Raw genomic sequence first — 14355 nt, forward strand, 5'->3', positions numbered from 1 at the left:
CTGGTGGAAAACAACGGAGTTAGCATTTTTATCTTGAAAACGGAACGAGATAGAGAAAAAACTATGAATTAAAACATGTGGACGGAAATACTTAAAAAAGTGTGAAACAACTGAAAATATGTCTTATATTCTAGGTTCTTCAAAGTAGCCGCCTTTTGCTTTGATTACTGCTTTGCACACTCTTGGCATTCTCTTGATGAGCTTCAAGAGGTAGTCACCGGAAATGGTCTTCACTTCACAGGTGTGCCCTGTCAGGTTTAATAAGTGGGATTTCTTGCCTTATAAATGGGGTTGGGACCATCAGTGGTGTTGTGCAGACGTCTGGTGGATACACAGCTGATAGTCCTACTGAATAGACTGTTAGAATTTGTATTATGGCAAGAAAAAAGCAGCTAAGTAAAGAAAAACGAGTGGCCATCATTACTTTAAGAAATGAAGGTCAGTCACTCAGGCCGAAAAATTGGGAAAACTTTGAAAGTGTCCACAAGTGCAGTGGCAAAAACCATCAAATGCTACAAAGAAACTGGCATGAGGACCGCCCCAGGAAAGGAAGACCAAGAGTCACCTCTGCTGCAGAGGATAAGTTTATCCGAGTCACCAGCCTCAGAAATCGCAGGTTAACAGCAGCTCAGAATAGAGACCAGGTCAATGCCACACAGAGTTCTAGCAGCAGACACATCTCTAGAACAACTGTTAAGAGGAGACTTTGTGCAGCAGCCTTCATGGTAAAATAGCTGCTTAGAAACCACTGCTAAGGACAGGCAACAAGCAGAAGAGACTTGTTTGAGCTAAAGAACACAAGGAATGGACATTAGACCAGTGGAAATCTGATTGGTCTGATGAGTTCAAATTTGAGATCTTTGGATCCGGAATGGACATTAGACCAGTGGAAATCTGATTGGTCTGATGAGTTCAAATTTGAGATCTTTGGATCCAACCACCGTGTCTTTGTGTGACGCAGAAAAGGTGAATGGATGCACTCTACATGCCTGGTTCCCACTGTGAAGCATGGAGGAGGTGTGATGGTGTCGGGGGGCTTTGCTGGTGACACTGTTGGGGATTTATTCAAAATTGAAGGTATACTGAACCAGCATGGCTACCACAGCATCTTGCAGCGGCATGCTATTCCATCCGGTTTGCGTTTAGTTGGACCATCATTTATTTTTCAACAGGACAATGACCCCAAACACACCTCCAGGGCTATTTGACTAAGAAGGAGAGTGATGGGGTGCTACGCCAGATGACCTGGCCTCCACAGTCACCAGACCTGAACCCAATCGAGATGGTTTGGGGTGAGCTGGACCGCAGAGTGAAGGCAAAAGGGCCAACAAGTGCTAAGCATCTCTGGGAACTCCTTCAAGACTGTTAGAAAACCATTTCCGCTGACTACCTCTTGAAGCTCATCAAGAGAATGCCAAGACTGTGCAAAGCAGTAATCAAAGCAAAAGGTGTCTACTTTGAAGAACCTAGAATATAAGACATATTTTCAATTGTTTCACACTTTTTTGTTAAGTATTTCATTCCACATGTGTTAATTCATAGTTTTGATGCCTTCAATGTGAATCTACAATTTTCATGAAAATAAAAAACCTCTTTGAATGAGAAGGTGTGTCCAAACTTTTGGTCAGTACTGTATATACACAAATGTATCAAGAGCATGCTACATCTATTACGGAGCTCATGGTATTCTTTTGGAGGATGCATTATGCTACACAAGCACTTAGCAGCAGCCAGTTTGGCGCTTTCTGCACCTTTTAATGCGAGGCTCAGACACTCTATGAACACAGCTTAGCTCATTTCTCACATCTAACAGAATAAGCAGAATACTGACTACGAGCAAACACCTCTGTCCCAGATCGTGGCTGCAGAAATACTGGTTAAAGGTTGTCCAGGGTTAGAAAAACAAAGCCACTTTCTTCCCCAGCAGTGCAGTATCATGGCTTCTCAATAATGGTATTATAGCGCAATTTGTGGCTGAGATATACAAGCAGGTTGCCTTTGTGGTACTGCAAGACACCAGCCGTGTCTAATTCTAGACAATCCCTTTAAGAATATTCAACATACTTCACCAGCACTACTTCAGAAGTACTTCACCAGCACTTCTTCAGAAGCACTTCACCAGCACTACTTCAGAAGTAAAGCAATCGAATATTGTTTCCCTGCAAAAATAAAAGGTCATCTGAAAATTACCTATTCTTCTATTCTTAAAATAAGGTTTTTATGTTAAATGCTTAAAAAAAACCCTAAACAATATTTTATTCAAATTTTTCATATTACTATCTATATTTAATAAAATTCTGAGATTGTGCAATTTCCACACTGGTTACTAGGCCATATGCTAAACTAACAATTCCTGTACTGTACAGAAGGCTTTCAGAAGTTTCCTTATCGACAAAGACAAGATAAGATAACAATTCTCTGTAGAATGATCCATTCACAATACTGTAGGTGGATATCACAGCTCACCTCCTCCTGTATAATGACTAATAACACCTCTATATAAAGTAGATTTAACAGGATACACCAAACACAATAGGTGATGTCATAGCTCACCTACTCCCCTCCCCTTCCAATACAATTACTGATAACACCTCTATATACAGTAGATAACACAGGATCCACCATTCACAATAAGTGATGTCACAGCTCACCTTCTCCTCCTGTACAATGAGTGATAATTCCTCTATATACAGTAAATAACACAGGATCCGCTATTCACAATAGGTGACATCACAGCTCACTTCCTCCTGTAGAATGACTGATAACACCTATAAAGTAGATTTAACAGGATTCACCAAACACAATAGGTGATGTCACAGCTTACATACTCCCCTTCCTGTACAATGACTGGTAACACCTGTATATACAGTAGATAACGCAGAATCCACCATTCACAATAGGTGATGTCCCAGCTCATCTCTTCCTCCTCCTGTACAATGACTGATAACACCTCTATATACAGTAAATAATGCAGGATCCACTATTCACAATAGGTGATGTCACAGCTCACCTCCTCCCCCTCCTGTACCATGAGTGATAATTCCTCTATATACGGTAAATAACACAAGATCCACTGTGAGGGAAATCTTGGGATATTAAGAGGAATGATGATGTCCAGTCATCATTTTTCTCATCACCCCCCTGAGGGCAACCCCCCTCCCTTGTCCCTTCACACACTGAGGTACTTCTCAGATGCCAGCATCTGGAAAGGTGTGAAGTCCCACTTACACCTCCAACAGCCATCTCCTCTGATATGGAGATTGCTTGTTCTCTCAGGCCTCTAAAACACAGAGAGAGGAAGACCCCCTGGGAGCTGTGTCCACTCATCAAAGAGAGTGGGCAGGGACCTAGCAAAACCAAAAGTAGCTAGTCCCCCGCAGGAGAGCATACTGCTGGCTCCGTAATATCATACCCAGTTATGATATTACGGTGCGTTTCAGCCATACACCTCCTACATCGTTAGAATCGGGACTTCAAGCCGAATCTGTGCATATCCTCGAAGTCTATATGGCACCCTGGGGCGGCGAGATATAGAGAACTGCTAGTAGGAGTCCGGTAAATGAGTCGTGCTTGGACTCAAAATGCAGAGGGGACGCGGGCGGATCTGATGGCACCAGAACCATCCCGATCGGACCTCCCTGTCCGGAGTTGCAGGTAATAGCCCCTTCTGGGATATTACTCTGACTCAATGCAGGGGGACTGGCAGTGCTTCCCTGTGAGGTCACTAAGGTAGGAGGGGACCTGTATTTGCCCAGGTTGATAACCCTACTTCGGCCATTTCCCAGTGTTCTTTTGCTCGGGGGTCTGGTCAGGGAAGACCTGTGAGAGAGATCCTGGAAACCTGGTCCACGGCCCCCCCCTGTGGCCAGACGCACAAGGTAACTGCTGGAACTATGTATGCCTGTTTGTAAACCATGCTTTGATTGTAACTGTACTCTGACCTATGTATATAGATCCCCTATTGTATATATTGTAGTTTCTAGTGTGGCTTCGGCCGATTAAAATATATAATTAATCTTGGGTTGTTCTGTTATCTCGATCTTGAATCCCACGTCTGTGTGTTCGGCTAATAGTTACCGTGAAGCGGTTGGTGGCAGCGAGTTGTGCCAAGGATTATTGTGGGGAGGCCAGTGAGATTCGGGGGGGATTTTATATATTCCGCCCGCGGAGGTCGGGGGAATATATACCCTACTCTCACCGGGGACCCTTCAATAATCGGCATAAGTAGTATAGCGGCCTCCTTGCTTATTGTCGGGCAATTCCATAATTGGCCTGACTATAAGAGGGGCGCTAGAGAGCGCGTCACGTGCTCTGTCTGTCGGTCGGGAGGTATAAAGGAGGGTTGACCCCCACTTGTTACCCCCCGATTGTGACGTACTGGTAGCCAGCGCGGGGGATTTCTGAGTGACCCCCCCGGTGGTTCGTGACATATTGGTGGCAAGCGGTGGGATCGAGATAATAGTGTGTGAGTGTGAGACCATACTCCCAGACACTAAAGACTGCCTGCAGCAGCTGTGGCTGCTGGGGTCTTCAGACTAGCTCAACACTAGAGTGTCAGAGTGCAGATACTGTAAGGTGTGTGGGCGCATCAGGTGTCAGTTCTGTGTCAGTGACCAAAGTCTGCAACAATGGCTGAGAGCACCAGGAGCAAAGCCAAAGGAATGGCCGATGCTCAGGCCAGAGACGATGAGGAGGTTGTCCATGAGCCCTCCAAGAGCCCGACGCCAGAGAACAGCTCTGCAGAGGACATCGCACAACCTGGCACTGCTGGACAAAATGAGGAGGAGCTCGCCCAAGGGTCCTCAACGAGCCAGATGCCAGTCCTCCGCTCTGAAATGGACAGTGAATCACCTGGCTCTGCAGCGTGCCGCAGATCACCACTTGCCAATCCCTCCGGCCTGAGAGGTGCAGAGGCCCTCCTTCAAGCTGCCTTGGCCAGGCTTATGGTTGGAGACCGGGATACCTACAAGATACTCATGGCCGAGCGTGAGCGACAGGCAGCGCGTGAGGCTGCGGAGCGGCACGCAGCGCGTGAGGCTGCGGAGCGGCAAGCAGCGCGTGAGGCTGCGGAGCGGCAAGCAGCGCGTGAGGCTGCGGAGCGGCAAGCAGCACGTGAAGAGGGACAGCAACAGGCAGAGCGTGACCACCAGCTGCAGCTAGCTCAGCTCCAGCCCTCATCAGCCACCCGTGACCTTCAAGACACCAAACTTCCAAAGGTCCGTGTTGAGGACTTCCCAGTGCTGGAGAAGGATGGAGACTTGGACTCTTTCCTGACTGCTTTTGAACGGACTTGCCTGCAGCACCATCTGGACAAGGACCAGTGGGCCAAATACCTGACCCCCGTTTAAGGGGTAAGGCCCTGGAAATCCTTGGGGACTTGCCTACTGAGGCAGATCAGGGCTACGACACCATCAAGCGGGCCCTGATCCAACAGTACAACCTCACTCCGGAGTCCTACCGCAAGAAGTTCCGGACCCTGCAGAAGGGACCAAAGGACTCCTGGGCTGACCACCGGCGGGCCCTTGCCCGAGCTGCCGACCACTGGACCCAAGGCCTGCAGCTTTCCACCGGACCAGAGATCCTGGACTTGGTCATCATGGAGCAACTCTTGTGGAACTGCCCTGAGGATCTCCGCCAGTTCATCCGAGACCAGAAGCCAAAGGGGTCCACGGCTACAGCTGCCCTGGCTGATGACTACACCAACAATCGGGCCCCTGAGGCCAGGAGAGCGGCCACCAGTAGCACCTGGAGAGGGGGTAAGATGAATTCTGCGACTGCCCCACCTGCCCCTAGACTGCAGGGGGTGTCCCCCTCAACTCCCCTCTCCAGGCCCGTGGCAGAACCAAGACGGTGCCACCAGTGCAACCAACCTGGACACTTCAAGGCCATGTGCCCTCAGCGTCCCAAGGCCCCGGCTCCGTCCCCGTCCCAAGGGCCGCCCAAGGTGTATTGTGTGGGTGGGGGTGGTGGTAGGTCCCTGGACAGCTTCCAACCTGTCACCGTCGGCCGGTCTGTGACCATAGGACTGCGAGACAGCGCCTCGGAGGTGACTCTGGTGCGGCCTGAGATGGTGTCCCCCCAAGACTTGGTACCTGGAAAAACCCTCGCTGTCTCCGGGATTGGAGGCATTGACCCGGCGCTGCCTGTTGCTGGCCTTTATTTGGACTGGGGCGAGGGGTGAGGGAGGTGGGGGTAACTGATCGGATCCCCGCAAACGTGCTACGTGGGACACATTTGGGGCAGATAACCTCCCAGTTTGGGCCCCCCCAAGGGCTGAACCTTCAGCCAGTACTGACATGCCTCCGGACAATGTTAATGTGTTATCTATGAATGATGTAAGGGAGGGGGGAGTGAACTCTGATATTTCTGCTTGCATAGACACCATAGACACACACACAGCTGCAGCTGTGACAGGGGAGAGGCTTGGAGAAAGGTGTGACCATGCCTCTACAAGTGATCAGCCAGTGAGCTGGGATCTGTTGCCCTCTGCAGGGATAAGCAGAGAGCAGGGTGCTGCAGGGGGAGGACCAGTGTGTGGGGTGGGGGCTACCACAGCAAATGTGGGGTCCCCAGAGATTTCACAGCGGGGTTCTGTTGCTGCAGGGGGGGAACAGGCAGGTGAGATTGGGGCTGGTCCCGGAGCGGAAGTGCTCCCAGGTAAGATCTCGGTGCATGGTTTCCCCACAACCGGGGTGTCAGGAAGCCAGGTAGGTCTGCCTGAACCGGCGACTTGGTCAGGAACGGAGGAGGAGCAGGCACGACCCACGGTCGCAGCGGCTGTGGCCGCTGTCACCCGCAGTGGGAGTGCTGGAAGCCAAGGGGCCTCCCGGAGGTCCGATGGCTCTTCCCCTTCTGACCAAGTGGCAGCCGAGTCAGGTGGAGGCCAGGACACAGGTCCCGGGGTACTGAACGAAGATGTGACAGTCTCGTCGATTCTGGCCACATCTAGTCAGGGGTTTCAGGCAGCGTTAGAAGCTGACGACAGCCTGAAAGCTCTAAAGGAGCAGGCGGCACAGCCTCCCTCGGACTCGGACCCGGAGCGAGTGGTCTGGGACCAAGGACGGCTGTACTGGGTCACGGTCCAGCAGGGTTCACCGGAGGCGTGGCCCAGGGACCGACAGTTGGTGGTACCCTATCCGTTCCGGACGGAGTTGTTGCGGATCACACATGAGATTCCGATGGCCGGACACCTAGGGATCGCTAAGACCAAGGCCAGGTTAAACCAGCATTTCTACTGGCCAAAAATGGGAGCCGATGTGGCTGCCTACTGCCGTTCGTGTGAAACCTGTCAGAGAGTGGGGAAGGCGGGGCCACACCCCAAAGCCCCACTGGTATCTCTGCCCATCATCGATGAGCCTTTCAGGAGGGTGGCTGTGGATCTGGTCGGCCCGCTGGCCATCCCCAGTAGCTCCGGGAAACGCTTCATACTGACGGTAGTGGACTATGCCACCCGGTACCCAGAAGCAGTGGCCTTGTCGTCCATTCGGGCTGACAAGGTGGCCACCACATTGCTGGAGATTTTCTCCCGAGTGGGTTTTCCCCAGGAAATGCTCACTGACCGGGGGACCCAATTCATGTCCCAGCTGATGGAGGCCCTCTGTAAGCAAGTCCAGGTGCGACATCTGGTGGCCAGCCCGTACCATCAACAGACTAATGGCCTGTGTGAGCGGTTCAATGGCACCTTAAAGCAGATGCTTAAGATGTTGGTCGACTCCCACGGGCGTGACTGGGAGCGGTATCTCCCACACCTGCTATTTGCTTACCGGGAGGTTCCACAGGCCTCAACAGGATTCTCACCGTTTGAGCTCCTGTACGGGCGACGTGTGCGGGGCCCCCTGGCTCTGGTGAAAGAGGCTTGGGAAGGGGATTTGGCCACCCCTGGAGTGTCGGTTATAGAGTATGTCATGCGCTTCCGGGACAAAATGCAGGCCTTGACGCAACTGGTACACGACAATATGGCTCAAGCCCAGGCCGATCAGAAGCGTTGGTACGACCAGAACGCTTGTGAGAGGACCTACTAAGTGGGTCAAAAGGTGTGGGTACTGGTCCCCGTACCACAGGACAAGCTTCAGGCAGCCTGGGAAGGCCCATACCTTGTGTACCAGCAGCTCAACCCTGTAACGTACCTGGTCACCCTGGACCCTGCCCGTGGAAGGCGGAAGCCCTTCCATGTGAACATGATGAAGGCACATCATGAGCGGGAGGCGTGTGCGCTCCCCGTGTGCAACCTGCCCGAGGAGGGAGAAGCGGAAACCTTCTTGGATATGCTAGCCCAGGTTAGGGCAGGCGGATCCATTGAGGATGTGGAGGTTGGCCACCAGCTCTTGGAGGACCAACGGTCCCAGCTGTGGGCCACCCTACACCCCTTCCGGGGGTTGTTTACCAACCAGCCCGGAAAGACTGACTTGGCTGTCCATCACGTGGACACTGGGGATCATCCCCCGATCCGGCGTTCAGCATATCGGGTCTCCCTGGAGGTGCAGCGACACATGCGCCAGGAGATTGACGAGATGCTGAAGCTGGGGGTGATCCAGGCATCCAACAGCGCTTGGGCCTCGCCTGTAGTCCTCGTCCCTAAAAAGGACCGAACCACTCGGTTCTGCGTGGACTACAGGGGGCTCAATGCTGTCACGGTCGCCGATGCGTACCCAATGCCACGCATCGATGACCTGCTCAATCAGTTGGCCGGGGCTCAGTACCTGACCATCATGGATCTGAGCCGGGGATATTGGCAGATCCCCCTTACCCGCAAGGCCAGGGAACGCTCTGCCTTTATTACCCCATTTGGACTGTACGAGTCCACGGTGATGCCATTTGGGATGAGGAATGCCCCTGCCACTTTCCAGCGGATGGTCAACACCCTGCTCAAGGGACTTGAAGGGTACGCGGCCGCGTACCTGGATGAGATTGCCGTCTTCAGTCCCACCTGGGAGGACCACCTAGAGCATCTAGCACAGGTGCTCAGGCGGATCCACCAGGCAGGTTTGACCATCAAGCCGGGAAAGTGTCAGCTGGCCATGAGCGAGGTCCAGTACCTCGGTCACCGGGTAGGCGGGAGAACACTGAAGCCCGAGCCTGAGAAAGTGGAGGCCATCGCATCCTGGCCCACCCCCAGGACCAAGAAGCAGGTGATGTCCTTCTTGGGGACCGCTGGGTACTATAGGAGGTTTGTTCCACGCTATAGTAGCCTGGCAAAGCCCTTGACGGACCTCACCAAGAAGAAGCTGCCCTCTGCAGTCAATTGGACAATGGACTGCGAGACAGCTTTCCGGGCCCTAAAGGACGCCCTGTCCAGCCCGCCCGTGCTACAGGCAACCGACTTCACGCGGCCGTTTGTAGTACAGACCGATGCCAGTGACTTCGGCCTCGGTGCGGTGCTCAGCCAGGTGGACTCTGCGAGCCAAGAGCACCCAGTCTTGTACCTGAGCAGGAAGCTGTTACCAAGGGAAGTGGCCTATTCCACGATGGAAAAGGAATGCCTGGCCATAGTGTGGGCCCTGTAGCGTCTGCAACCATATCTATACGGGCGCCACTTCATCGTGGAGACGGACCACAATCCCCTCAACTGGTTACACACCGTCTCTGGGACAAATGGGAGGTTGTTGCGATGGAGCCTTGCGCTCCAGCAATACCACTTCACCATTCGCCACAAAAAGGGCCGTGACCACGGTAACGCAGACGGGCTGTCCCGACAAGGAGAGGTCGCGGACGGGCGCATGGGGGAACACCGGAGTGTGCTGCCCCCTAGCGCCCTCAAAAGGGGGGAGGTGTGAGGGAAATCCTGGGATATTAAGAGGAATGATCATGTCCAGTCATCATTTTTCTCATCACCCCCCTGAGGGCAACCCCCCTCCCTTGTCCCTTCACACACTGAGGTACTTCTCAGATGCCAGCATCTGGAAAGGTGTGAAGTCCCACTTACACCTCCAACAGCCATCTCCTCTGATATGGAGATTGCTTGTTCTCTCAGGCCTCTAAAACACAGAGAGAGGAAGACCCCCTGGGAGCTGTGTCCACTCATCAAAGAGAGTGGGCAGGGACCTAGCAAAACCAAAAGTAGCTAGTCCCCACAGGAGAGCATACTGCTGGCTCCATAATATCATACCCAGTTATGATATTACCGTGCGTCTCAGCCATACACCTCCTACATCGTTAGAATCGGGACTTCAAGCCGAATCTGTGCATATCCTCGACGTCTATGTGGCACCCTGGGGCGGCGAGATATAGAGAACTGCTAGTAGGAGTCCGGTAAATGAGTCGTGCTTGGACTCAAAATGCAGAGGGGACCCGGGCGGATCTGATGGCACCAGAACCATCCCGATCGGACCTCCCAGTCCGGAGTTGCAGGTAATAGCCCCTTCTGGGATATTACTCTGACTCAATGCAGGGGGAGTGGCAGTGCTTCCCTGTGAGGTCACTAAGGTAGGAGGGGACCTGGATTTGCCCAGGTTGATAACCCTACTTCGGCCATTTCCCAGTGTTCTTTTGCTCGGGGGTCTGGTCAGGGAAGACCTGTGAGAGAGATCCTGGAAACCTGGTCCACGGCGCCCCCCTGTGGCCAGACGCACAAGGTAACTGCTGGAACTGTGTATGCCTGTTTGTAAACCATGCTTTGATTGTAACTGTACTCTGACCTATGTATATTCTGTAGATCCCCTATTGTATATATTGTAGTTTCTAGTGTGGCTTCGGCCGATTAAAATATATAATTAATCTTGGGTTGTTCTGTTATCTCGATCTTGAATCCCACGTCTGTGTGTTCGGCTAATAGTTACCGTAAATCGGTTGGTGGCAGCGAGTTGTGCCAAGGATTATTGTGGGGAGGCCAGTGAGATTCGGGGGGATTTTATATATTCCGCCCGCGGAGGTCGGGGGAATATATACCCTACTCTCACCGGGGACCCTTCAATAATCGGCATAAGTAGTATAGCGGCCTCCTTGCTTATTGTCGGGCAATTCCATAATTGGCCTGACTATAAGAGGGGCGCTAGAGAGCGCGTCACGTGCTCTGTCTGTCGGTCGGGAGGTATAAAGGAGGGTTGACCCCCACTTGTTACCCCCCGATTGTGACGTACTGGTAGCCAGCGCGGGGTATTTCTGAGTGACCCCCCCGGTGGTTCGTGACATCCACTATTCCCAATAGGTGATATCACAGCTCACCTCCTCCTGTAGAATGACTGATAACACCTCTATATAAAGTAGATTTAACAGAATCCACCAAACACAATAGGTGATATCACAGCTTACATACTCCCCTTCCTGTACAATGACTGATAACACCTCTATATACAGTAAATAACAGGATCCACCATTCACAATAGGTAATATCAGAGCTCACCTTCTCCTCCTGTACAATAACTGATAACACTTCTATATACAGTAGATAAGATTGGATCCAATCGCAATAGGTGATGTCACAGCTCACAGCCTACCCTCTTGTAAAATGAGTGATAATACCTCTATATACAGTAAACAACACAGGATCCACTATTCACAAGAGGTGATTTCACAGCTCACCTCCTCCTCCTACCTTCAAATATCTTTGCCCATATCAGAGCAATGTTAGAAAGCTCTCCTTTAGCAGTCAATCAATGGGCCAAAGTCAGTTTATTGTTACCTATGTCCATGTGACTGCTGAAAAGAACCAGAAGTATTGACCTAATATTAGGCCTAGTGATGACCTGTGTGTAAATTACAAGATTTATGCAGTTTTTAATATAGATAATTAGGTGGAATTTTAAAATCATTTGCAAAGTTTAAAAAAAATAATGCATTTGACAAAAATTCCCTTTAACATGTCTTCAAATAAGATACGCAATATTACAAGAATGGATAAGTAAAATTCATATCTGTTATTTCCAGGAAACTATGACGAATTAAAACCTAGTAATGCATTTAATTTTTGGATGACCCCCACGGTTGGACAGCTGGCACTGGCGTTCTTACAGGGGTCTTTTGCGTTCAGTGGCTGGAACTTTCTGAATTATGTCACAGAAGAACTGGTTGACCCCAGGAGGTTAGTTTACCATTTCTGTATATATTACTTTTCAACACCAAAATTATATATCAATATTAGGGAATAGAAACACTAAGATGTAAATCACCAACAATGAATACAATTTGCAAAAAAAAATAACTTTTATTAATTATAAAACATTAAAAAATAGACAGGATGTCTCAAGAGAACAGGCCCCTCAAAAAAGGTAAATATGTATCAAGAAAAGGAGAAGCGCTAAAAGTGCGAAACGTGCGTCGGAGAGGGTGTGGGATGCCATTACTTTTGTCTATTGTTCCCCTGTAGGTATTTTTGTTATTATTGCTTTCTCTTTGGTTCATTTTAGCCATTGTATTTTTATAATTACACACTCGTGTTAATAGTTATACATTTAATTCATATATATACCATTATAATTTTTTGTATACGGGGTGATTTCTATATGATTTTTTTATCTAATAAAAGTTATTTTTTATGCAAATTGTATTCATTGTTGGTGATTTATATTACTTTTCAGTAAAGGGTCAGACTGTGGTCTATTTGCATAAAAAATAACTTTTATTAATTATAAAACATTAAAAAATAGACAGGATGTCTCAGGAGAACAGGCCCCTCAAAAAGGGTAAGTATCAAGAACATTTTTATATTGGGAGCACCAGATCAAAAAATCATATAGAAATCACCCCGTATACAAAAAATTATAATGGTATATATATGAATTAAATGTATAATTATTAACACAAGTGTGTAATTATAAAAATACAATGGCTAGAATGAACCAAAGAGAAAGCAATAATAACAAAAATACCTACAGGGGAACAATAGACAAAAGTAATGGCATCCCACACCCTCTCCGACGCACATTTCGCACTTGTAGCGCTTCTCCTTTTCTTGATACATATTTACCCTTTTTGAGGGGCCTGTTCTCTTGAGACATCCTGTCTATTTTTTAACGTTTTATAATTAATAAAAGTTATTTTTTTTAATGAAAATTGTATTCATTGTTGGTGATTTATATTACTTTTCAGTAAAGGGTCAGACTGTGATCTACATTGGGCCCAATAGATGGGATGATTCTAGTCATCCACCGTTCGGGGGGTGGGGTGGTCTCCTCATCATCTACAATGAACACTTGCTCAACACATTCATAGGCCAAAGCTTCTAAGACGTTCCATTTGGGCCCCACAAACCAGAACAAGATCGTTTTACATAGGACTGCATGTAAACCTACTAAAATGTCATAGCACAAAACTGAAAAATAGCAACGACAAACAATGTAAATGAGAAAATGAAAAACCATAATGGTGTCTTATCCTCTAGGAATCTACCTCGTGCCATCTTCATCTCCATCCCGCTGGTGACATTTGTGTACACCTTCACGAACATAGCCTATTTTACGGCCATGACGCCGGAAGAACTGATGTCGTCCAACGCGGTGGCAGTTGTAAGTAGCCCCTTGGTCAACCACATTTGGTCAGTCTTGTTCCTCTCCATATATTTTCAGCCTCTTCCCTCCCCCCCTTCTGTTGCTTTAGACTTTTGGTGAAAAGTTACTGGGATATTTTTCCTGGATCATGCCAGTGTCTGTAGCGCTGTCCACATTCGGAGGGATTAACGGATACCTCTTTACCTCATCAAGGTTGGATGCCGTGTGGTTGACCATTGTAGAGTTAGCATCTAACATCTTCTTCTACAATCAGTAGTCAATCTCCGATAAACCTAACCACTGTTTCTCCTGATTTTACGAGATCGGGCTTGTGCCGTGTGTTGCTCACTCCCAACCTGAGGGTTAAAATTTCTCATAGAAATGTAGCTAGGTCTCGGCAGATTAAAGGGCATTTCCCTAAAAATTCTCTTAGTGACAGCCAATATGGCGGTAGCCATTGCATTGCCCCCAGCTTTCTCCCTAATTTTGCAATTCAAAAACAGATGTATCAGGCTACTTTCACACTTGCGTTGGACGTGATCCGTAGCGTTGCGTTGTGTGACGAATGCAACGGATGCGTTGCATATAGTGGCACAACGGATGCTACGGATCGTACAAAACAACGGAAAGCTTTTTTTTTTTTCTTCTTTACAGTTTTACCGGCAGCCAACTATTGTGAACGATCAGCTGATCGCTCTCAATAGCCGGCGGCCGGGCGCTCAGCTGAGCGCTCTCACATGCCGGCGGCCGGGCGCTCAGCTGATCACTCTCAATAGCCGGCGGCCAGGCGCTCAGCTAAGCGCTCTCACATGCCGGCAGCTGGGCGCTCATCTGAGCGCTCTCACATGCCGGCGGCTGGGCGCTCAGCTGAGCGCTCTCACATACCGGCGGCTGGGCGCTCATCTGAGCGCTCTCACATACCGGCGGCTGGGCG

The 14355-nt window shown here is 49.6% G+C and overlaps 1 protein-coding gene across 2 annotated transcripts in view; it reads left to right on the top strand.

Annotated features, from left to right (window-relative positions):
* Positions 1–14355, top strand: part of SLC7A10 (solute carrier family 7 member 10) — an 80391-nt gene that overhangs the window by 54690 nt on the left and 11346 nt on the right. For both annotated transcript variants that reach the window (XM_075326103.1, XM_075326104.1), the window contains 3 exons: positions 11863–12016; positions 13316–13439; positions 13531–13634. In XM_075326103.1, coding sequence (XP_075182218.1) covers positions 11863–12016; positions 13316–13439; positions 13531–13634 — 382 coding nt within the window. The remainder of the gene's footprint in view (positions 1–11862; positions 12017–13315; positions 13440–13530; positions 13635–14355) is intronic.

The sequence above is a fragment of the Anomaloglossus baeobatrachus genome, chromosome 10 (assembly GCF_048569485.1).
Source record: "Anomaloglossus baeobatrachus isolate aAnoBae1 chromosome 10, aAnoBae1.hap1, whole genome shotgun sequence".
NCBI lineage: Eukaryota > Metazoa > Chordata > Amphibia > Anura > Aromobatidae > Anomaloglossus > Anomaloglossus baeobatrachus.